Source organism: Mytilus californianus, unplaced genomic scaffold (genome assembly GCF_021869535.1).
Source record: "Mytilus californianus isolate M0D057914Y unplaced genomic scaffold, xbMytCali1.0.p SCAF_2, whole genome shotgun sequence".
Taxonomy (NCBI): Eukaryota; Metazoa; Mollusca; class Bivalvia; order Mytilida; family Mytilidae; genus Mytilus; species Mytilus californianus.
In genome coordinates this window covers 80,131,577-80,158,512 of record NW_026262668.1, presented here as the reverse complement: position 1 = coordinate 80,158,512, position 26,936 = coordinate 80,131,577, and the positions used below count along the sequence as shown (strand labels likewise).

Sequence of the window (26,936 nt, the reverse complement as noted above, 5' to 3'; positions counted from 1 at the left end):
TTTATGTATAGATATTATTGAAAAAGCATATTAATTTGCATAATTTATGAAAAATTTGTAACATTTTGTTTTAAAAGATACAAGTGTATTACTCATCTTTATTTCATTTGGTAAACTGTTCCATATTTGAGAACCAAAATATATAAATGTTTTCTTCAAAAAATTTGTTTTTGGCCTCGGAAGATTTAATAGTTTTTCATCAGCTGAACGTAAGTTATAATTTTGATTATCAGTAAAATGAAATAGTTAGGAACCATATCATTTAATGATTTAAATACAAGTATTGCCTTTTGATATTGAATTCGTTTTTCCACATTTAACCAGTTTAAACTATTAAACAATTTACTGAAGGATGTCATTTTGTCAGCTTCTACCTATAACCCTAGCAAATTTCTTCAATAACTTATTAAGTTTATTTATTCCACTTTCATAACAACTACCCCATATATTGCAACAATAATCAAACAATGGCAGAATATAAGCATTAAAATAAATAATACGTATATGCATAGGTAAATACTTTCGTATCTTTTGTAATAAGTTGATTCTATTTGATTGTACATGACATTTTATCTATTTGCTCATTCCAATTTAGGTTTTTGTCGATATATAAACCAAGAGGTTTTTCACAATCTACATTCTCTATTTGTTCATATGAAATATTGATATCTAAACTGTTCCCAGTTGAATAAAACCTCTGTTTTGAACCAATAATCATTGATTTACATTTTTTGGCATTTAGTTTCATACAATTTTCCGAACACCAGTTTTCAATTATATAAATACCATTTTGAAGGTTAGCATTTAACTTATGTACATTATTACCTTTACTATGTAAAGTAGAATCATCTGCATATAAATCTAGTAATGAATTTTCTATGTTCAGTGGTAAATCATTGGTGTATAAAATAAATAACAGAGGGCCAAGGGTAGAGCCTTGTGGTACACCAGTTTTTATGTATTTAGTATCAGACATGACGTTATTGACATTAACTTGTTGAAATCGTTCAATCAAGTATGACTTAAACCAGTCTAGTGAAAAGTTTGAAACATTATAATATTCAAGTTTTTACAATAAATTTATATGATTAACCAGATCAAAAGCTTTCTTTCAATCTAAAAATATAACTCCGTTTATTTCTCCATTATCTATATTTGTTAACCATTCATCTACTACTTAAGTAAGTGCAGTAGTGCACGAAAAGTTATAGAATATAGTAAATTAGTAACAAGAAGCCATGGCTTTGCCAGTTTGGTCGGCTTTATAGTAATTATGTTAAAAGAAGTTGACACTGGCAGTATCTATATCTACCATTCAAGTATTCAAATAAAAAAAAATTTGCTATAATATCTCAGTTCTGATGAAGTTACCCACAGCACAGACATATGAAGGGAGACGGATTTATATAAGTTCTTCTTGTTTCCGAATCCCTGTATTTCTATTGTATAATTGTAATTTTTGCACTTTTGAAAAATAAAATATTGTTTAAACTAAAGATATATGTAGATATGTCTCTGACCGCAGTTAGTGATTCAGAGACAAATACTACCTGCCTTGTATTGTATTTGGAAAGAGGATAACTAACGTCACCGGCAGATCAAATAAGCTATGAACTGAAATTAACAGTTAAAATATATATTTTCAAACATGCCAAAACACTATCGAGCGTATAGTTTTCAAATACCCAAAGAAAATTTATATTTACAGCTCTAGAATTCCCAATACGATTTAGATTCAAATATTTCTTGATTTGCCTATGTGTTCAAGTGTCCGCAAAATCTCAGTTGTCATCTAAATTAAATTGGAGAGTTACTAATAGTAGTAATGTTATCCTAGGCTGAATGGATATAAATGTTGACGACGAAAATGATATACCTAACGAAGGAACTACATTTAGGCAAATTATGCTGATATTAATGTTGCAATTGGATGTAATTTGTTGTTTTATATAGTCTTCCGGTAAGATTTGAAGTGGAACCGTAGTTATGTTCCTGTGCAAAACAGCTCAATCTTCTAGGTTATTCTTCAAAACATTCTTCAAACGATTTTATATGGTAAACCTCTAGCTGGGAGCTACTTCAATCCGTTGTTCTAGGGGTGAGCAGCTGGGACATCATGTGCCCCATCCTTTTCCGACATATTTTTGATAACAAAAAATACGTAACCTGCCATGATTTTTTTGGTTAATACACATGCATAAATGCATGGTTACGCTATTAATTTCATGCATGGACAGAGAAATATATTATTTTAACAAATATATGATGCATTTACGATTTTGGTTTTTTAATCGCATCTGAGAAATTTCGAAATCTCATTAGTTGTAGATACGTATGATTTATTCGGCGACCTTATGATCGATACACATCGATATCATCTTAATTTCCCGACCTAATCATATATTATCAATCTTGAATATTAGTGACTTATTCCAGTGGCTAATCGGATCAACACGAAACTATCAATTGTTCCTTCTGCAAGTCATGAAAAGGCTTGAAACGGTTATCATAACTGTAGCCGTTAGTTTTGAAGACCGTACGATGACCTATACTATATATAATAGTTGTTTAGTTTAGTTTAAACATATTTCAATCAAATTAAAGTATAGACCTCTGATTTCGTTATCCTCATAAACTCTTTTCACTTTTACAAATTCCTCTCCCATATGATATAATAATAGATGGATGGCGTCAACATTTTTTATAACTGAAATAAGAAGTATTTGTTAACCAAATCCACTACTGAACTACAGTGCTACCAAACTACACAGGTATAAATGTAAATTAACGACAATTTAATTTATACATAATTATATATCTCAATGCATGTATATGAAATTCACACGAATCTCTTTTTTTTAAGAATAAAATCTTGAATAATAAGAAAGTTATCAGTATTCTCAATGTCGGATATTAAAGGATTACCATACAGTAAGTTATGTATATTAGGCTTACATGAGACGACAAGTTACTCAGCATGATGTAAACTCTCAAAATAATTGGTATTGCGGACAACGCAATAAAAAGTGTTCAGATGTTTCAATATGTCTACATTTACAAAAAGGATCAGTAACTAAATTTTTCCTATTCAGACCACTGCTCTCAGTTCTAATTCTAGTATGCAAAATTTGTCATAGTCTACTACCATTGTAATAATATTTCAGGACAACCCAAGTTTTTTTCAAATACTTCTTAAAAATATATAAGGAAGAATTTCTTATGTTATTCGGAATCTCGTTCCAAAGACGGACAGTAGAAGGAAGAAAACTGTTATGATAATAATTCGTTCGTGCAGGTATGTGAGGCACGTTTCCTGCGTTACGTGTCCCGTACGGATGTGATTGGCCAAAGTTTGTAGGGACTAAATTTGAAAGATAGGCTGGAGAGTTATTGTTAACCATCTGATGAAACAAAATAAGCTTGTGATTTTTTCGCCTTTCCCTGAGAGTTTCCCACCCGGTCTCTTTTAGAAGAATTTGTAGACTTGTTAACTAAGTAGCCCCAGTAACTATACGTACTGCCTCATAATTAATTTGTTCCAGTCGATCTTTCAAATATTCTGGACAATTATCCCAGATTACATCGGCATACTCTAAAATAGGTCGAACATATGAAAAATATATGACCTCAAGCGTTTATCTGTCCGCCTTGAACTGAAGCATTCTTAACATATGCTATTTGTAAATTACGTATATCTGCTCATAAGCTTCAAATAGAATTTGGCCGTTTTTTCAAATATTCCACGAAATGAAAGAATTTGCAAAAAATGCTCCTCTGGCTGTATTGAAGATGAAATCCATTTTTTAACTTCATGTGAAAAATTTAACTCTGATAGAGATGCTCTCTTTGACTTTGTTTGCCATAAAATGCCAAACTTTATTTTACTGGACAATCAGCAAAAATTCATATATTTAGTGAGTTGTGAAAACAATCAGGTACTTAATGCTGTTGGAAAATTTATTCAAGTCAATATGAGTTAGATGTATTTATTTCTCATATAAATATATTATATACTTTAAACCAAGGGCTTTTTTACAGTCTAATTGTACTGTAATTGTGTATTTAAATTCTATGTATCTATGCTAATCAATGTTCTTTTTCCTTATACATGTATTCTCTATAAACCCCTTGTGGGCCCTTAAATGGTATTAAAATATATCTTATCTTATCTTATCTTATTCAGACGGGCAGATGCTTTTGCTATGATGCCATCAATTTGAATTTTTCAGCTGCCGTCACTCGAAAAATGTAATCCAAGGTGTTTGTGTGACTCGACAGTTTTTATTATATCACTATCCATAATTAGAGACGGATGATGATCTGGGTCTCTTTTTTTTCTAGATAATATCATTGATTCAGTTTTCTTCAGGTTAAACTTCACTAACCATTTATCTGCCCATTTTTGAATTCGATGCATATCAGAATTTAGAGTAATGGAAGTAACCAGAGGATTTTCGACAACTGCATAAATGCTTGTGTCGTCAGCAAATAGCTTAATATGACAATTAACCTCATTTACAATACCATTAATAAAAACTAAAAATAACAATGGACCCAAAATAGATCCTAGAGGATCACCAGAGTTAATGTCTGCCAAGGAGGACACTTGCCCATTTATAACCATCTTTGTTTACGCTCAGTCAAATAATTTTTGAGCCAAAGAAGAAGATTCCCAGTTATGTCCATCTTTTTAAGTTTAAATAGTAAACCTCTATGCCATACGCGGTCAAAGGCTTTACTTATATCAGAGAAGATAATTCTGATATCTTTTCCCTCATCTAAGGCCTTACTAAAAACATGAGTCAAGTATAATAGCTGGTTACGAGTTGAGTCTTTTAACATAAACCCCGACTGGTGTTCCGACAAGAGATCCATTATAAAGTTCATAATATGTTCATATATACATCTTTCAAAAGTTTTACTTATAACACTCAACAATGAGAGGGGTCGATAATTACCAATGTAATTTACTTCGTCCTTCTTAAAAATAGGAATAACATAAGCTAACTTCCAAGCTAGTGGATAATACATTTTAGTCAAACTTAGATTGAATATATAGCACAAAGGTTTTGCTAAAATATCTGAGGCAATTTTCAAAAGTCTTTGGCTAATTCAATCAGGACCAGATGCTTTATTAACATTGGTTATTTGTAGAATGTCTTTCACTTCATGCTCCCGGAGAATTATATTGTCAAGACACGCGACGGGAGGAGTATGGTCAGTAGGAACAGACATGTTTTCATCAGAAATGTTTGACTGCGACGCAAAAAAAAGCATTGAAAGCTTCAGCTTTATCAATGTCGTTATATAAAAAATCATTGTTGTCGAGAAGTAGGGGATATCAGATTCTCTGGACTTAAATCCAGCTAGATGTGATGCTGTTAACCACCAACTCCTTGTACTCAACGAGTCAGACCGTAATTTCGCAACGAGACCGTCGATATAGTCTTGTTTTTGTTTTCGGATTAGATTTACGGTCTTGTTTCGAAACTTTCGAAATTTTGACCAGTGCTCTGGAAGATTATACTTCTTCGCTCTTTTGTTCATCCTATTTCGCTTTCTGATTGCGCGACGAATAGTATTATTAATCGACGGCGGTTCAGTCTTCCTAACTGTTATAATTTTATTAGGAATCGATTCCGCTGCGGTTTTCAATAGAATTTGTGTAAATGACTATGCAAGAAGATCGACATCGTTATTTCCATCTAATATGAAATTTTCCCAATCGACTGCGGACAATTTTTCTCGGAATAAATTAAGATCCCCTCTGTCGTACAGCCAAATTTGACGCTTAAAGCACGTTTGAGAAGGTTTCTCAATTTTTATCATTCCGAATGTCGGACAATGATGTCTAATGTTTGCGTTCAGGAACGGATGACCAACATGAACAAGATCAATTGCATTCCTTTTATTAGCAATCACTTGATCTAAACAGGAAGTCGAATTTCCGTAAAATGTGTAGGTTCGTCGATGAACTGAAACATATCATATTTTCTGATAATAATTTTCATTCGGACATTACTTGGTTTCAGATAGTCTTCATTGAAGTCCCCTAAAATGACAATGTTTTCAACACCTGTATCAACAGCTTGATCCGGAGAATATTCAATAGTCGTGAAAGAATTATCACCAGAATCTGGTGGTCTATAAAATACACCTATCCATAAATGGCTACACCCCACCGTTTCTCCCAACACGGTCATTTCTAAAACATACTTATGAAGTCTTCTCCACAATACAAATTGAATGTGAGCATGCACTATACAATGCAAAATGCATAAATATTACTAAACTATACTGAAAAAAGGAAAGGGGATAAAGTAAGAACAACAGAGATTAGAATGACAATGATGATGATGATGTGCGCTTTACCTATGTTGATATCATACAACGAGAAATCTTTTTTATTTCTTTATAAAATTTAAGACTTGTTTAACAATTTGCACATTTTGATCATAGGATAGAGTATCTGTTCCAAAAACCAATAGTTTTATGTTCAAATTGCAGCCTTCGGGAAGCCAGTTGATGCCATTAAACAGAATAGCCCTTTTTTTTTCGCATTCTCGTCATTTGGTTTCCGGTATAGATAGTTGTCTCATGCCAAAAATAAAATTAAAATTGTTTGATGTTCCCTACTTACCCGCCTAAAAAGTATAGGCCTTTTAAAAATGTTATGACACAAATCGTTTCAAAATTGTTTTGAAGTTGTTTTCGTGTTCTAACGTCGTTTTCTTGTCTAAGCCATATATCTTATGTTGTTGGCCTAAAAAAAGAAAAACCCTACCTACCTACCCAACCCTACAATCATGGGTAGGCAACATCAAACAAAGAATTTGTTAAGGGTGGCCTCATTGGCAATCCAACCACATCCCCATAAGTCTTTTACTATATAGCATTGCCGGTATTTCAATAGGAAACTAAGAACTTCGAAAATTAAGTTATCTTAACAAAAATTGAAAACCATATATAGGATAGGGAGGAAATGATATGATATTATTCTATTGGGGGAAAATACGACAATGAAGTTTATACAATCCTGATAATTTCTAATTGTTCTAAAAAGAAGATTTAAAACAACTAGAAGAATTGGAGCTGAAGTGATGCATGAGCTTTAACTCAGAAATAGTTATTTGTATTGAGAATATAAAAATTATGCTATCAACTTAAAGTCAGCTACCAGACTAATGACACACACTGTGACTAATGACACACACTGTGAAGTTCTCTTTTGATTCAAATATACTGATGATTTACTACGATTTTATTGTAGAAGAAATAAGAATCAAATATCATGACAAAAATAAGATTGTATCTAAATTAACTAAAATAAAAAAACCTCTACCTTTCAAATGATGAAATAAGACAAGAAGAACTAATCAGTGACCTGAAAATGCAAACATACTTTATTTTAAGTTATCGCCTACATTCTATTGCGCTCCTAATAAGTAAAGTCAAAACGTTTTACCTTTAACATGTACCCGGCATACCGATTCTTTTACTACTATGAGATAGTTTTATAAGAAACCGTATAGTTTTAGTTAATACTACATCATTGTACATGTATGTCGTCTTATGCCGAGCTGATTTTAACCTCCGTATGAACCGTAAAATAACATACTCGGTTTTTATTACATGAAGGTTTTATCCGTCGTCGTGTATGTCGTTTTGATTACTTTTTAAATGATCTAGCCTTTAGAACCATTATAAGTCTTTTAAATGTCAGTATAGTCTCGTTAAGTGCAATTTAGATTCTAAGTGATAGTAACTTTTAAGGTACTGCATAATGTATCTGGGAACAGTATATCTAATATATATGTTCCTAAATGTATGTAGTAACAGTGGCGCAGAGCTCTAACAGCGGCGGATAGGCTGAAGGAAAGTGACTTTTAACGTACGATAATTAATTTTAAACGGACGCAAAATGTACCATGTATAGTGTTGAAATTACTTGTGAAGCCAAATGGTAATTCCCAGTGCAAAAAGTGTATAGTGTTTTGGTTATTGGTGGTGGAATTGTTCTACATACATCATGTAATCGTATGGCTATCCTATAAAGGATGTAAATATCCAAATAAGAAGAAGAAAATGCTCCCTTAAAAAATGTTTAACCCGGCAAACTTTTATAAAAGCACTGAAATAAACACGTGACAATTCACCTGCTGGTGGTGCCAATGTCCGACCCGAAATGACCCTATGGATATATTTTTATTACAAATGTAGTTTTATGGGACCAATAGATTTGTCCCAGATGAAACATATTACGACAAATAACAAGTGAGAAATACTTAATGTCCTATACTGCACTATGCAAGGTACGTCGTTGTATATATTTCTAAACAACGTTTTGGTTTAAGGCTTTCCTATATAAAATTAAATTAACTTAATGATCGACATATTTTGGGGATCGACTTGATAATCTTTATCTGAAATTTCATTCAATAATACTCTGCTTATATAAAATGCAATAGATTTTTTCTACGAAAAAAATATTAATTCACTCCGTAATATGCGGAAGTGAGTATAGGTGAACCCAATCAATAAGCTCATTATGGACACGAACTCTGGCTTATTCAAAATGAAGAAGTTTGCAGCAGATGCTGGTACTCTATTTAATCGCGCAGTACAGGTAACAATTAGAACATCATATTGTCATTAGTTTTCCTGGTCAATTTGGTTCAGAAACACGAATTTTCGTATGAGAAACACCCTGAAGCAAAGCAATTTAATTTTATTTACAAAATTATTCTAAACGTTTGGAAGGTGCTTCGTGTCATTAATCAATGACTCACACACAACAAGTTTGCTACAAGGAAGCTCAATTTTCCTTTTTTTTTAAATATGTAGTTAAACGTTACTAAACAGAAGCATGGGGCTTCACAAGATTCAACACAACCCATCAAATCATAAATGTGGAAAAGTTATCCAATTTAGTAATTAATTGTCCCTTTTTAAAAGTTTTGAAATAAACTTTTCTATTGAATTTTGTTTACAAAGAATATCACATTAATACTCAGAATTAACCTTTATTTCTATGTAGCAACATTCCAGCAGCACCTGCATACAGAGTTTATATCTCCCAGTTGATACTGTATTCCAGGGCTTGTATTTCCTATCAAAGTATCATGATTTCCTTGATAGAGGGTTGCTGCTCACAAGAAAGTCATTAAACCAAAAGTTCCAAGTGGTGAAGTTGAAATTATCCCTTAGTAAATTTTACGGACGCCATCACAAGGAGTTTGATCTTTATATGGAGTATCCGTTTCACAAATGACAACAGATATGTTCCAATTGTCGTAACTTCAATCCCGTCCCATTTCCGCAAATGTGACCTATCTAATTACACTTACGACTGTTTAGATACCCTTTTGCTATCTTTCGCCTCTCTTTTAGCTGAATAGTCTACCTCAAACGATCATGACTGTATTATATTGGCCCTTTTTGTTTTTATTCTTAAATTATTTAAGCATTTTTTGTTGCCTTATTTATGGTTTCAAATGTTTACGTAACACAAGTCATGTCGTAAACAGAGAAATCGGTATTGCATTTGTTTTAGGAGTCCGTTGTGTTTTATATTTTGGTATATATTTTAGTGGTTTTTAAAAACATTTACTTGGCGTCACTTTCACATTTCTAGAGTTATGCCCCTTTAAAAATGGAAAAATTGCTGAATTTTTTGTAACTGTTCTTTGACCTCAGTTTGCCTCAACCAAATGTTATGAATATTATACACAATGCTTGTTACCACAAAACACAAATCAAGTTTGAATTTTGATGGCGTCACTTTTACCGTTCTAGAGTTATGCCCCTTTTCAAATGGAAAAATTGCTGAATTTTTCATTTCCGTTCTCTAACTAAAGTTTGTTTCAACCAAATGTTATGAAACTTATAAACAATGCTTATTACCACAAAAGTCAGAACAGGTACAAATTTGGGTTGCGTCACTTTTACAGTTCTTGAGTTATGTCCGTTTATAACGTTATATGCAAGCGTGAACACCCATGGACCCTTGGACAAATTCCCCATTTATTTTATAATACATTTATTTCTCGGTCCAGAACTTTAATCATGATATTTAGATTGATTATTTACTTCACAGCAAAATAAAAAATATATGCAAATGATATTCTTAAAATAATAGATAGTACGTTTTAGAATCATGCTTGTAGATATATATCCCTTTCAACTAATGAGTAAGAAACAACATTTAAAAAAAATGCAAAGGGAAATAATTTTTTAAGCTTTAGCTTTCATGGCCAGATTGCTATATATATTAGCTCCAACTACAGATGTACAGAATCTGTTATTAGCCTCAAAAGTTATTTACATGATTAATGTTTATAAAAAAAGAGAATAGAAAACAAAGGCAATCAACATGATCAAAAACCAAAGAAAAACAGACACCATGGTCAGAAAGAAAAGCACAGAACAGCCAAACAACTGTTGACAAAACACTACACAGAAAATTAAAATTGAACATCACAAAAGCTATGGTGAACTCGGGAGTCCAGAAGGGTAAGCAGATCCTACTCCAATGGTGAATATGATTAAAAGAAAATGTGGGATAAACATTGTACTTCGATAAGACAGCATCCACAAAAAAAACCATTAAAAAATAAAAGATATCCAAGCAAGTTCTGAAAATTTTTTTCTTCACAATTTCCATCATTTTTTAGGACTGGTAGCATGGGTAAGTTGGGGTCATTTTTTTCAAGCTGTCAAACATGTCAGATTTATACCAGAAGTCATCATGGTTTATATGTCTAAAAGGAAACTGTGTCAGAATTTACATGTATAGGTTGTATGTATACATGGTATACAGCCAGAACTACATTGACATGAAATTTCATGTCTGTATTTGAGAAAATATTTAAGAGGGATATGTGGCATGCAAGCAGCAAAAGTAAAAAATAAAAAATTGCAAATTTGTCAAGAAGTTATGCTGCTACATTGCCCTTTTGATTAAATTAATTATTAACCGAAAGTTTCAATTTGAAGGTAAAGTCTGAATGAATATTAAGATACAAATTTCTTCTGACCATCAAATGACAGTAAATCAACTTATCTATTAATTCAGACTTCTAAAAGTGTTCTATTATGACTGATAATTGTTTTGTTCATGTAATTTGTTGCATATTTTAGGATCGAGAGCCTAATTTTGTACTTAATATTTATGTAATGAGGATACTTGAAAGCATGTGTATGGCATTGTAAATAAAAGCAAGCATACATGTAACTTACAGCTTAAACTTGTAAAAAAAATAAAAAATTCTACAAAAAGAAAAAGTTCAAATTTTAAAACTGTAATCGCTGATAACCTGAGGGCTGTTTCAGAAAATAATATGCACCCCTCCTCCCATGTAAAGTTGAAGGGCATTTTAGTTAGTAAATTATTATGAAAAAGGTTGATACATTATACATATATAAATCCAGAAAAGAATGAATACTGCTTCCATGTTAGTTAAGCTTTTTCAGGGCCAAAGCACATTTGTATATAGACTAGAGTAGACCCTTCAGAGCATAATAAACTTCAGTTGCCTCATCTAAAGGTAATATATTTGTGTTGTAAACCAAAAAAAAATTTGGAATAAATATAACAAAAAGTTAGACAAACAAACATGATATAAAACTAGATAATTTTATGTGTTAAGTTGATAATCTGACGCACATTTCTGCATTTTATGTCCTTATCTTCAACTGTATCTTTGGCCTTTATGAAATAATTTATTATTTACAGGTGGTTTGTAATCAATATTTTTTTTCTCAATTTCATGGGTTGTTTCATTGGTCAATAAGTCAGAAGGCCCTCAATATTATCCGACAATACCAAGTGACCTGGGTTTTTTTATTGAAAAAAAATGTAAACAGCATTTAGTATTAAACTGATAAAAATGCAATTTCTGACAAACTGTAGTTAAAAGATCTTGGTAAAGTTTCAAATCACATTTTTCTGAAATTGGGAGTTTTATTTCAATCATTTGTACAATGAATTTAAATTCAAAACAGTCATGACTGACAAATATGACTGTTTCAACACCCTTAATCTAGAGGCCAACCAACAGTTTTTAACAAGACAGGTGTCTATACAATGTGTCGAGCTCTTAATCGCCACAAGTCTAGTAAAGTAGTTAATAAATTTAACTGAGATTATAAAGGTTTACCTAGCATTGATAACAGTCAGATTTATTTCAGGAAAAGTTTTGTAAAGCATTTTGCATATATATGTAGATGTAGGTTGTTATTTTGAGTTGTATACTCAGCATTGTTAGAAAGTAAATTTAAATTGTTACATGATTTCAGTTTACAGAAGAAAAGTTGGGTCAAGCGGAAAAGACAGAATTAGATGCTCACTTTGAAAATTTATTGCAAAGGGCAGACAAGACAAAAATATGGACAGAGAAGGTTTTGAAACAGACTGAATGTCTTCTACAACCAAATCCAAGTAAGTATTTTTGAAACTTATGAAAAAGAATGTAGACTTGGTAGGTAGAAAAATGATTGAAGAGATTTACATGACATATGAAAGTATGAATCATTATAACAGTTTTATCAAGCAAGTTAATGATGCATATTACATGTACATGTATGTGTACTTTACTTAATGTTGATAAGTTATTTGAATTAACAACATACATTGTAGTAACCAATTAGGCCACCCTTAACAAATTTTTTGTTTGAATTTGCCTACCCATGCCTTGTAGGGTAGGGTATGTAGGTAGATATAATTTTATTTTGGCCAACAACATAAGTTACTTGTTTTAGACAAGAAAACAAAGTTAGAGCACAAAAAATACTTTTTAAAAATAATTTGAAACTATTTGTGTAATAAAATTTTTCGGGTAGGCTGCTTTTTAGGTGGGTAGGTAGGCAACTTCAAACAGTTTTAATTTTATTTTTGGCCTTTATGAAAAAATTATAAATATTCATATGAAACAACCATGATTTTTATATCATGAATTTGAAAATATCATAATTTGGTTAATTATGTTATTATTATGAAATTCTCTTACACCATTAATTTAGGAATTTTTTTTTATTAATTTGGAAATAAGAAAGAACTTTTATTTTGATTTATAATTTTATACTTTAATGTACATAAATGTTGAATCTTAGGTCCCATAACCGTGGTAAATACATTGTAGGTTTAAATGCAGAACTTTTGACTGAACTAGGTAAATTATTGTTTGTCAGTTTGTAGGAATGTCAAAAAATATATTTATTGAACTAGCTTTGTTGGTTTCTCAGGTAATTGTTCCATTTTATGTTTGATATTGGAATATTTTAGTATGAATTAAAAAATGAATAGTTTGTACTATTCTTGGAAGACTGCTCAATTGATTATTATCTTATAAAAACCTCATTTGGCTTAAACATATTGGTTACCAGTGTCTGAGTGTCTGTTTCAAACATGTATCTCAAGATCCCTCTGATCAACAAACATGGCAAACTTTATGGAAAGATTAGTAGTTAGGATAAAAGAGGCAAAATGGTGTTTTTTGTTTGCTTTCCCTGCATTTATTTAGAAAATTCTGATATATAGTTTTGTAATAAGTACATGATCATGATGATAATATATAAGAAGTTACAGATTATTTTGGAATTCTGTTCATTTCAACTCTATTATTTTTTAGCTCACTTCGCCGAAAGGCCAAGTGAGCTTTCCTCATCACTTGGAGTCAGTCGATCGTCGTCGTCCATCGTCATTGTTAACTTTTACAAAAATCTTCTCCTCTGAAACTACTAGACCAAATTTAACCAAACTTAGCCACAATCATCATTAGGGTATCTAGTCTAAAAAATATGTCTGATGACCCGGCCTGCCAACCAAGATGGTCTACATGGCTAAAAATTGAACATAGGGGTAAAATGCAAGATTTGTCTATTATTTTGAAAACTGTAATAAATAGAGAAAATCTGACAGCGGCAAACCTGTTCTAAATGTTGAGCTCTACCAATTGTCTATATACGTCAAAACTGTAAGGGGACTTCTTTTATGAGTTATTGCCCTTAAATGACAAATTTTACCGTCTTTCATTTTTGCCTATTATCTTGGAAACTATAATAGATACAGAGAAACTTTAAATTGTAAAAATGATCAGCAAGACAAGATCTACAAATAAGTCTTATGGTCTTCTTAGAGTTATTGCCCTTCTATGACGATTCCTACCATTTTTTTGCGTTTTTGCCTTGTGTCTTACGAGAAACTTTAAATAACAAAAATGATCAGTAAGGCAAGATCTACAAACAAGTCAAATTTTGCCGATATAGTTAGTAGACTGTCACTCTTTATTGGAGTGATTGCCCTTAAATGAGGAATTTTTTTTAACCCTCTTTTGTGTTTTGAGCAAAAACTAAAGAAGATAGAGAGAAACTAAACAGACAAAACTATCAGCAATATAAGATCAACAAAAAACAGATTTTTGTCATGAATTCTATCTTGTCTACAATGTTGGAGAGTGTCCTTTGTTGAATATATACATATAACTAGGTGAGCGACACAGGCTCTTCAGAGCCTCTAGTTTCATAGCTTTTGGATTTTGAAAACTTTTTGAACATTTTTTTATGGGTAGAATTAGTCAACAACAGGGATCTTTCTGATGGCTGCCTTTTTTTACTTTTCAATGATGACATTCTTTTCTTTTAAATAACTAAACATGCTTATACCATGGGTAACCCATCCCCAGTTAAACAAGTTTTTTTTAAAGGTCCAATTGAAGTTCACATGAATACGGATTGAAATCAGTTGAATTATTGAAGTGCAAGCCAATAATACATCATCGATGTTTTTGAGCTTAATTTGACAAAACGGACTGCTAATAGCAAAATATTATTTCAGAATTCCGCTTTTATAAATGTTTGAAACAAAAAAAAATCATATTTTGATATATAGAAATAAGAAGATGTGGTATGAGTGCCATTGAGACAACTCTCCATCCAAGTCACAATGTGTAAAAAGTCAACAGTTATAGGTCAAAGTACGGCCTTCAACATGGAGCCTTGGCTCACACTGAACAGCAAGCTCTAAAGGGCCTCAAAATGACTAGTGTAAAACAATTCAAACTGGAAAACCAACGGTCTAATCTATTTAAAAAAAAAGAGAAACAAGAAACACTTATGAACCACATCAACAAACGACAACCACTGAACAACAGGCTCCTGACTTAGGACAGGTGCAGCGGGTTTAAATGTTTTAACAGGCACCAACCTTCACCCTAACCTGAAACAGTAGTGTAGCATTACAACATAAAAAGACACACTATAAAATATCAATTGAAATGGCTTAACTTGATCAAAAAGAACAAAAACAAGTAAACATACACTGATTGAATAAATTTGATCTATGGCACAATATAAATACAATATTAATAAAAAAAAACAGGATGTCAAACAATGTCAAAAAGACAACTCTAACCTGGGACAAAATGGTGTTAAATAAAATATTGTACACAGGTAAATTTAAATATAATAATTTTGTTGAACAGAAATATTTTTTACAAAATAAATAAATTTGTACATACATGTTAGGTTTAAGGAACCTGTAAGTCAGTTGTCAACTGTTTTTTCATTCAATTATACAAGTAAACAATTCCGAAGGTAGAGTTATATCCCCAAGACATCTAGATTATTTTTACTTACATGTTTATAAGTAAAAGAGGCATCTTTTCTTCTTCTCTTGAATTCCTCTTTGCTACATTGCTCTGAAATTAAAAAAAAAATAATTATCTGTCTTTAAATAACAATATTATCTTTTCATGAAAATAAAATGTCATCGAAAAATCTCATTTGTCTGTTATCTTAAAAATACTGCCCATTTACAAGCCTCCAGGAAGCAATTTATTAAGACCTTGCACAGTTACTTAATAATTTTGCATAGTAGATTTCTTGTTTAGACAAAAGGTTGAACTCTCATTAAAAAAAACAAGCAGACCCAGAAAAATTTGATGTATATTTTGACCTATCAAAACTTGAGAATTTCAGGGGTGGTGAAAAAATACTTGTATAAGTAAAGTTTTGGAGAGATTATTCAAACTTTTAAAACAAAATTAAAATCTTACAAATTTACTTATACAATTAAACATTTATTACATCTTCAAGTGTAAAAAACATGACTTGTATAAGTATAACCCCTGACTGCCTGTAGGGATTTTTAAAATAATCATATTCTTGTTACTTTTTCAAAATATTTGTGTGTATAAATTGAATATTACTGATACTTATCATACACATTTATATTTCATTTGGTTATAAAAGGGAAAAATTCGAAGTTTGTCAATCTTTTTTTGTTGGACTTTTCCATAACACAGACACACTTTTCTGGTAATGAAAGTCACTTTAGTAATGTTAGTAATTGCTGTAAAAACAGTCCTTTTTTATATCCTGTCATCGAAACAGTTTCTATGAAGGGCTATGCTGATTGGTTTGCAGACAGTAGAGATTTGAAACTCAATCATAATCCTAAACCTTTCAAAATCAATAAGTTACATTAGCTAGGTAGCTTATATTCCTTCAAATATTTACTCAAAGTGAATTCATTAAGCAGTAATGGTGAAAATTTATTGCCAAAAATTTAAAACTGTTTAACATCGTCCATCTTGTTATTTTTTTTTATACCCCCGTTTACGGGATGTATTATAGTATACAGTTGTATGTCCGTCGTACACTAAATCAAAAACGCTTTAACCAATTTGCGTGAAACTTTGGTGAATTGTTTAAATCTATTGATGTGAGCTCCCTTTCGATTTTTATAAAGTTTAGATTTGACGTTTCCGAGTTATGGGGTTTTATTCATCAAAAAAGTTTAGATTTGACATTTCCGAGTTATGGGGTTTTATTCATTAAAAAAGGGTTTTTTTCCAGTTTTCGAACAATAACTTAAAAATGCTTTGTGCGCTTTTCGTGAAACTTTGGTGAATTGTTTATAGTTTATATCTATTGACGTAAGCTCCCTTTTATATTTTAGGTTTAACATTTCATAAAAAAGGGGGGGGGGGTTTCCAGTTTGTGGACAATGACTCAAAAGTGCTTTGAACAGTTTTCATTAAACTTTGGTGACTGTTTTATATCTATTAAAAAAACCTCCCTTTATTTTTTTATAAATTTCTGATATGACATTGAGGAATTATGGAACTTTATTCTTTGAAAAAGTGACAGGGGTATCATGCTCTCATGGCGCAGCTCTTTATTTAAACTTCTCTGAATTTTTATATATTGGTATGACGTTGGCGTTGGCGTTGTCGTCGTCGTCGTCATCCGAAGACACATTGGTTTTCGCACAATAACTTTAGTTTAAGTGAATGGATCTCTAACAAATTTTACCATAAGGTTCAATACCACAAAAGGAAGGTTGGAATTGATTTTTAGGGTTATGGTACCAACAGTTAAGGAATTAGGGGCCAAAAATAAGCATTTTTGTAACTTCCAGACAATAACTTGTGTTTAAGTGTATGGATCTCTCTGAAATTAAACCACAAGTTTCCATACCACAAAGGGATGGTTAGGATTGGCTTTGGGGGGTTATGGCACAAACCATTTAGGAATTAGGGGCAAAAAAGGGGAAAAAACAAGGGTTTCCTGGTTAATGGACAATTTAAAAGCAGTGTAAGGGAGGTAATCCAAAAACAAAATTGTGTACAATGTTGTTCAATGTTGGATTACCTCCCTTACACTGCTTTTAAATTATTTAAAAACATTTATTTTTTGGGGGGGGTCAATACGCAACAGTATAGTGTATTTCTCAAAAGCAAAAAAAAAGGGGGGGATTTTTTATTTTTTTTGGGGGGAGGGGTGTCAATTCGCAACAGCATAGTGTATTGCACAAAATCAAAAAAATTGAATATAAATTCAAATCATATACATAACCAATTCTAAGTTCTTTGACTACAGTTATTCGGTGTCAGAAACCTATAATGTGTCAAATATTTAATTACAATCCAAATTCAGACCTGTATCAAGTGCAAATATTGTGTCCATTTTCGCCCCAACTGTTCAGGGTTGGACCTCTGCGGTCGTATCCAGCTGCGCTCAGCGAAGCATTATATTCCCTTATCAGTAAACACTTTGGATTTTAACCTTGAACTTGTCACACATTTTGATTTTGTCTGAAAATTATTAATCAGCTGACTGAAAAAGGTTCAAGCATTTGATAGCTATCAGCAATAAAAGACGTTAATTGTATGGTTTATTAAATTGTGTGGTCAACACATGCATGTCACTTAAATGAGTTGGTTTTTACAAAGTTTATAAAAATAATTGTTTTGAAGTAGGTACTATACAACTGTTTTAGTGCTCCTGTTTTAAGGATGTTCGCTAATCTTGTGTTTGACATTTTGTCAGATATTTGGAATCCTCTAGTTTTATCCATGTAGTGCCAATAAAAATTTTGCCAGCTAACCACTACTTTTCTTTTCATAATTTTATTACATAGTTTATAAAGCCATTTTTGAAAATTTCAAATCTTATAAAATCCTTGTTATTTTTTCATAGTTTTTGAAAGAAAAAAGATGGCAATATTAAATGTATGAAAATTCTAGAGAGAATTATTTCCCGCCAAATTTTTTATTCCAATTGATTATATCTCAAAAACAAGCACACTGACATGTCATTTTTTTTTTAACTTTTTAAGTTCAGCTAATTATATACTATCAATTTATAACAGTCTTTTAAAAAGCTTGTTAATTTGAAACAGAGAAGCGAACATCCTTAAACATAGTCTTACCTTTTAATCTGTTTGACCCTGGCCCTCAGGAACTTTTACATAGTTTACATGTGATTAGGTCAGTTTAAGGGGAACCATTTATAGTAAGTCAATGATATTTAGTATGTAGTTGTATAAGCAGAGGCATATATATATCCTTTCCTCAGAGATTATTTAGCCTTTCACCCTCTTAATTCTGATCAGTTTTGAAATACAATGAAACATTTATACTGGAAATCGAGGATGAAGTAGACTGATTGCCTCTGAACTTAAGGAGTTTGAAAAAAGGATTAAGTAGGATTGGAGATGTTCTGTTCTCAACAATTTGCGCAAAGCAAGCTCTTTTGATCTTCTACATTTTATTTTTTTTCCCTGTCAATACAAACTTAAATTAAGCAGTAGCCTGTATAATGGTAAACCAATATGAAAACTTTTCTCTCTTAATCAAATGTGCATGGGGAACGTGTGCCAAAAAAAGGAGATGGTTTTATCCCTATTTGTATCCCAAGAGAGTTTGCAGTTTTGCTTTGTGGATTAGAATAAGGCATAATTTTTTATTTTACAATCCTGGTTGGTTTAATTTTGTAAACTAACATGATAATGCCTTGCTTCAATCTATGTTAAATTTTCATTGTTTAAAAAGGCATATGCATGGTATTGAGTAACCACATGGCTGTCATAAATTATATCTATACATTTATCATATTGTACATGTATTTTAATGTAGCAACTTGCACTTGACAATTTTAATTGAAATATTAATCAGTGAAAGCAAAGTAAGATTATTTGAAATGTCACCCATGGATATAAGGATGAAAATTGTTTTTGTTAAAATTCATATCTTCTATACAACCTATATATATATATGGCTATATATGTATTCATATATACATATATTTTGTAATGATTGAACAATAGAACTGTATCAGATATTTTAAAATATCATGTTCATTATAAATTTGTTTCATTTATTACAGATGTTCGTATGGAGGACTTTTTTTACGAGAAACTTGACAAAAAGAAAAGAGACCGTATTAGTCACCATGAATTACTTGGTCAGATAATGACAGATGCTGGCAATGAGTTTGGTCCAGGAACATCATATGGTAAATAATTGTGGTTTATTTGCTGATGATATAAATAACAAAAGATTTTTCTCACTGTGACATCTCTTGCATGTCTAGAGGTATATTTTGATAACTTTAATCATTTTTACACCATATGAGGTTGAAAATTATGACAAGTAAGAATTGAAAATATCCAAGAATATATTTCCCTGAGACCTTCAACTGTGACATATTTATATGTGCAGTGTTTCGCGACACCTGGTGGTCCTGTCATTCCTGACCACCAAAATCAGGAAGGTCCACCAATTTTGAGTGTAACAGTTGTATTGTTGTCCAGCTAAAAGTTTGTGGTGGTATTATTCTGTTTTTAGGCTGTCTAGTATTTAAGTATAGCTCCTGATTACAATCTGTATCAATATTTTATATGCAGCCATGTAGTTATTGTGCGAATTGGCCTAATCTTTGTACATTGTATGGAAATATTTATACCTACATGTTCATTGTATGGAAATATTTATACCTACATGTACATTGTATGGATATAATTGAAAGCAAAAAATTTCTTCAAACACAGGACCACCAAATTTTCACTGGGACTACTGGTACAAGATTTGTAGTTTTGGTGGTCCCAGTGTCCACAAGGCTAAAAAAAAATTTGAGATCTCTGTATGTGTATCCTAAACACCAGTCCAAAATTGCATTCATGCCTGTAAAAATCATCTCTTCAGAGGAATTTATTGAATCTAACTAAAATTTTCTTAAAATTTAGCTTCTGGTCTGTGATTTCAAAAGTTTATTGAGAATAATGTATCCTATATTGAAAAACTGGCACACAATTTCATAAATGAATTACAAAAAGTTCAAAAGTAAAAGGTTTCATGATGAACTTTACATGTTTCACACAAATGACATGTATTTAGACAAAATTATATCAGTTTATACATGTAGTATAATAGCAATACAGATTTTCTCTCAATTGATGTATGTCCTGATTATTTCTGACGATCAGTTTATACATTTATAAAAATAAAATTAATAACGACTTGTTAGACAAATGTTAAGAGAAATTTATGATTTATTTTTTTCAGATGAATATTTTCCTTTAGGTCTGGACAGTTTTAAGTGGAAGCTCTCTAACTTTCAACTACCAACTTCCTTTTGTTTTTGAAGTATACAGAGTTATATTTCAATCTATATTTAGATATATTTTCTGATTCCATTGATTTTGTTTAGACTACTAAAATAAAAATTCATTTGTCAAAATTTTTATATATGACAAATGTGAATAATGATCAGGTTCAGTAGAAAACAATAAAACAATGACCAGATGAATTTGATGAAAAATCATGGTGAAAAATGTTCTCTTGAAACTCCTATACAATTATCATTTGATGATTAATATCTGAGAGGTTTGTTCCTATTAGATTTATCTTATTTCAGGAAGAAGATTTTATGATTTAAAATGACCAATAATGCCTTTACTTCTTAAAGGATATACACTTATATTCTACAATTTGAAATACCAAAAGTGACTCATCAGTTATAACCAGTGTTTCCTTAAGAAATGTTTATTTTTTTCAAATGTAAAGTTTAATAATAATAATAATAATAATCTTTATTTCAAGAGGGTAAGCTCAATTAGTACAAACACTATTCTCCCTTGAGGCCCTCACACTCCACTCACAATGCATCACCCAATTTCTTCATAACAAAGATAAACATGAGAAAACATAATCAAAATTGATACATAATCATTTAAATAATTCCTGGATTTTCAAGTAAAAACTTAAAGCAGTTTGTTTTAAAAGTATTTATGTTTGACATGTGTCTTAGTGCTTCTGGTAGTTTATTCCATAAAGTTGGGCCAGAATATGAAAAAGATCTTCTAAATGTGTTTGTTCTTGCCTTTGGTATATTTAGTAATTGGGTAGTATTTGATCTAAGTTGCATTCCATTTTTATTTGTAACATAGGAGATTTTGTTAGACAAATATTCTGGGACAGATCCATATAAACATTTATGAACATATAAGGCCTTGTGGTAAATCACACGATCAGTAAATCGAAGCCATGATAACTTTTTATACGACCGCAAAAAAATTTTTGTGGTCGTATATTGGTATGACGTTGGCGTCGTCGTCGTCTTCCGGCGTCGTCGGCGTCGTCCGGCGTCGTCCGAAGACACATTGGTTTTCGCACTCTAACTTTAGTTTAAGTGAATGGATCTTTATGAAATTTTACCACAAGGTTCAATACCACAAAAGGAAGGTTGGGATTGATTTTGGGGGTTATGGTAATAACAGTAAAGGAATTAGGGGCCAAAAAGGGGCCAAAAATAAGCATTTTTGTAACTTCCAGACATAACTTGTGTGTTAGTGTATGGATCTCTCTGACATTGTACCACAAGGTTCCATATCACTAAAGGAATGCTGGGATTGATTTTGGGGGTAATTGCCTCCAAATTTTAGGAATTAGGGGCCAAAAAAGGGGCAAAAAACAAGCATTTTTCTAGTTTCATGACAATAACTTGTGTGTAAGTGTATGGATCTTTCTGAAATTGTACTACAAGGTTCCATATCACAAAGGGAAAGCTGGGTTTGAGTTTGGGGGTAATTGCCTTAAACGTTTAGGAATTTGGGGCCAAAAAGGGGCCAAAAAACACATTTTTTTTCTAGTTTCCAGACAATAACTTGTGTTCAAGTGTATGGATCTCTCTGAAATTGTACTACAAGGTACCATACCACAAAGGGAAGGCTGGGATTGAGTTTGGGGGTGATGAATCATAATGGGGGTTCAAAAAATTTTGGGGGGGGAATTTATTTTTTTTTCATTTTTTTTCTTTTTTTCCTTTTTTGTTTCTTTTAAAATTTTCCATTTTAAGTTGGTTATTTCTGATTTATATTTAAAATCAAATAATAATGATATGGTAGGAGATACACACCAAACAGGATGTGTAAATTATTATATAATAAGTATTGTGCAATAGCAAGAAATTTTCAATTGCACAGTATTGCACAATAGCAAGAAATCTTCAATTGCACAGTATTGCGCAATAGCAAGAAATCTTCAATTGCACAGTATTGCGCAATAGCAAGAAATATCCAATAGCACAATATTGCACAATAGCAAGAAATTGTCAATTGTACAGTATTGCGCAATAGCAAGAAATATTTAATAGCACAGGATTGTGCAAAAGAAGATACTTCCTATAAATTGCTTACTTCTTGACCAATTTCAATGGGGTTTTATTCTTGATTTCATGGGGTTCTTTAATATGCTGAATCTAACCGTGTATTTAGTTTTTGGATTTTGGGCCCCGTTTTTAAATTGGGCCACATTGAGGTCCAAAGGGTCCAAAATTAAACTTTGTTTGATTTCATCAAAAATTGAATTATTGGGGTTCTTTGATATGCCGAATTTAACTGTGTATTTAGATTCTTAAATTTTGGTTCCGTTTTCAAATTGGTCTACATTAAGGTCCAAAGGGTCCAAAATTAAACTTAGTTTGATTTTAACAAAAATTGAATTCTTAGGGTTCTTTGATATGCTGAATCTAAACATGTATTTAGATTTTTGATTATGGGCCCAGTTTTCAAGTTGGTCCAAATCGGGGTGCAAAATTAAACTTTGTTTGATTTCAACAAAAATTGAATATATGGGGTTCTTTGATATGCTGAATCTAACCATGTATTTAGATTTTTTATTTTTGGGCCCTGTTATCAACTTTGTCCACATTGAGGTCAAAAGGGTCCAAAATTAAACTTTGTTTGATTTCATCAAAAATTGAATTATTGGGGTTCTTTGATATGCCGAATCTAACCGTGTATTTAGATTCTTAATTTTTGGTTCCGTTTTCAAATTGGTCTACATTAAGGTCCAAAGGGTCCAAAATTAAACTTAGTTTGATTTTAACAAAAATTGAATTCTTAGGGTTCTTTGATATGCTGAATCTAAACATGTATTTAGATTTTTGATTATGGGCCCAGTTTTCAAGTTGGTCCAAATCGGGGTCCAAAATTAAACTTTGTTTGATTTCAACAAAAATTGAATATATGGGGTTCTTTGATATGCTGAATCTAACCATGTATTTAGATTTTTGATTTTTGGGCCCCGTTATCAACTTTGTCCACATTGAGGTCAAAAGGGTCCAAAATTAAACTTTGTTTGATTTCATCAAAAATTGAATTCTTGGGGTTCTTTGATATGCTGAATCTAACCATGTATTTAGATTTTGGATATTGGACCATAATAGGTGAATGTCCAATTTAAAATTTTTAAGTCCTTAGACCACATTCAATCTGTGTTAGAAACCTATGCTGTGTCAAATATTTAATCACAATCCAAATCCAAAGCTGTATCAAGCTTGAATGTTGTGTCCATACTTCCCCCAACTGTTCAGGGTTCGACCTCTGCGGTCGTATCAAGCTGTGCCCTGCGGAGCATTTTATTAAACATTGTATTAGATGGGGTATCATAAGGAAGTTCAAGAATAATTCTAGCTGCTCGTTTTTGAAGTTTATCTAATCTATTTGTATTTTGGTCACTGGTGTTTCCCCAAATTGTACAACAGTAATCCAGTAACAGTAATTCTTGCTGTTGCTAAACAGTGAAGCTGGCAAACAAAGTTTCTCAGTTATTTTGTATTCTTAAAAAATTGAACTTTTATGTAGTGTTGAACAAAATGCTTTTTCTATCTTGATTTAGTGAATGTTTTTTTGAAATCGACAGACCCTTCATACTTCTTTAAAATACAGAACCTGTGTTTCAAAACATACTGAATTTATGAAGCTAAGCCTTATACTATTATCCCACCATGGTGAAGGCTAGTATGAGCATACATTTTAATTATAAAGCAAGCTAAAACAATTTTTTGTCCATCATCCATCAATCATCTATAAGCAATTTCAAAGATATTATTGTCTAAAACTTCTGAACCACTAATAGGAGTTTTTGTAGTTATTGCCCTTAAATGATGGTTTTTTAACCAGTTTAAGTGTTTTGTCTATGTATATTTACTGGTACAAAATGTTTCCTTAATTATTGAATTTTGTATTTCAATTCTATAACTTGAAATCATCTTTATGTCATCAAAGCAATATCCTCAAGAACTTGTCTATTAATTGGTGTAGCTTACATACATATTTATTACATGTTCTTTATTGTATAGGTAACGCTCTAGTCAAGACTGGCGCAACACAAATCAACATTGGAAATGCAGAAAAAGAATTTGTACAGTCAACTGCTAATAACTTTCTACAACCTTTACGTAATTTCTTGGATGGAGATATGAAGACCATTCAGGTTTGATATTTGTTTTAATGAAGTAAAATGTATTAAAGAGGCAGTATCTACAGTTTTTCCCCAATATAGGTTGACATTTTCTTTTAAGAATATAGAATATTTTGTATATAAAATACTAATGAAAGCTATCATGGTGCCAATCTTAACTTTCTTTTCACAATAATTTACTAGTTATCAAGAAGTAGAATTTTTTTCTGTCGGACAAAACTCATTTGAAAACCCACCCCATATCCTTTGATTAACATAATAAATAGGAAGTCATACAGAGTTTTATTGAATAAGAAAAGGCGTTTACCGAAACAACTTACAGTTGTAGTAGACCAACAACTTTGAAAAATAGGTTTAGCAAGATATGCACGTAAGAAGATAATTATAGGGAAATAGTTTTACTGGCAGACAAGTTTTAAGGCTTCAATATATTAAAATAAATGTTTGTCCATCAAATGATTGGTCGTCACATAGAGAGATTTCTTTAAAAGAAAATTTATTCATCTTTAGAGATTAGATATGAATGTCTTTGTTATGTTGGCAAATGTTTTTTAAATTCATATTTTGATAATTCATATTTGTTTTTCAGAAAGAAAAGAAAATACTAGAAACAAAGAGATTAGATTTAGATGCTGCAAAAACAAAAAACAGACGTGCAAAATCACAAAATACACAGGTAATTATCACAATGTACAGTTGTGTAGTTGCTTAGTACACAATGTACCTATAATAATCACTTTAAAACACTGTTTGGCATAAAACTTTGATTGTAGTATTTGAGTTATTGACTGAAACAACACATGAAACAGCAACCAAATTTCAGTAATGCACATAACTGTACTTTCTTACAGGCATATTTTTTCGAAAAGATTTATTTGTTATGATGATAAGTAATTTTCAATAGAAATTTCTTTTTTTTAAATTCATTCCTTTAGGCATAAATCAAAAGAATAAAAGCCTGTATGATTCAATGGTTGCTGAAAGCATATAACAAAAATATAGTTTTAAAATGTTTATGTTATTCTTAAACATACCAATGTAGTTACTAATAGGTTTTATTTTGTCTTTATTAGTATGGTTTATTGAGATATATATGATACACCAAGACTTGTATCACATACCCTCATTATAATACTTGTAAATTTGCCTTTGTTTAAACAAATGATAAAAAGAACGGTACACAGCAAAATCATTATCTGCCTTTTAAACCTTAGTAATCAGAGGACAAAAGGCACTAGTTAATGAATATTATCAGATTATAGTTGATACAGCATGAGGTGAAACAGAATTTGCCATGTATAATTCTTTGCATAAACATTTGTGTGATATCAATATTCCCTCCAGCAATTGATATCTTTAATTAGTCATTGTGTTTATTGGTTCTCCTATATCACATTGTTCTCTTAATTTTGTCTTTGCGATGAAAAAAAAATGTGATCAAGCTGATTATGACATTATTATTATGTATCACTTACCTTTAATACACACTTGTTTAAATTTAATGGCAATGAAAAAATAAAGTAGAAAAATTAAAACTTACAAATGGTAAATGTTGAATGGAGAAAAATGCACTATATTGTTTATAGAAATTAACTACAAATTCAAAGAGGAAATAGAAAATTTTAAAGCTAATTACTTTTACATCCTTATTTTGCATACATTTCTAATACAGTTTCATCATTAAGATGAAAGTTTTTGTCTCGCCTTGACGGAGTCAAAAAGCGAGACATAGGTATGCTGTTTCTGGCGTCGGCGGCGTCAACAATGTATTAGTTTTTGATTAGGTCTAGTTCATGGTGAACCACTAGTGGTAGGTCAATGATATTTGGTATGCAGTTGTATTAGCATTGGCACATCTCATTACCATGGAGATTATTTGGCCCCACTCCC

At 31.3% G+C, this 26,936-nt stretch overlaps 2 protein-coding genes across 6 annotated transcripts in view; both read left to right on the top strand.

The window, feature by feature from the left end:
• Positions 1–26,936, top strand: part of LOC127728294 (ral guanine nucleotide dissociation stimulator-like 1) — a 431,288-nt gene that overhangs the window by 318,685 nt on the left and 85,667 nt on the right. The window lies entirely within an intron of this gene.
• The window catches only part of LOC127728313 (endophilin-B1-like), a 48,005-nt gene continuing 29,576 nt past the window's right edge, over positions 8,508–26,936 (top strand). For 3 of the 5 annotated variants that reach the window (XM_052235657.1, XM_052235656.1, XM_052235654.1), the window contains exons 1-6: positions 8,508–8,626; positions 12,298–12,439; positions 13,140–13,169; positions 19,669–19,797; positions 24,925–25,058; positions 25,636–25,722. In XM_052235657.1, the coding sequence (XP_052091617.1) occupies positions 8,549–8,626; positions 12,298–12,439; positions 13,140–13,169; positions 19,669–19,797; positions 24,925–25,058; positions 25,636–25,722 (600 nt within the window). In that variant the 5' untranslated portion in view covers positions 8,508–8,548. Of the gene's footprint in view, positions 8,627–11,524; positions 11,547–12,297; positions 12,440–13,139; positions 13,170–19,668; positions 19,798–24,924; positions 25,059–25,635; positions 25,723–26,936 lie in introns of those variants that run through there. The other 2 variants (XM_052235655.1, XM_052235658.1) reach the window with 2 other exon arrangements.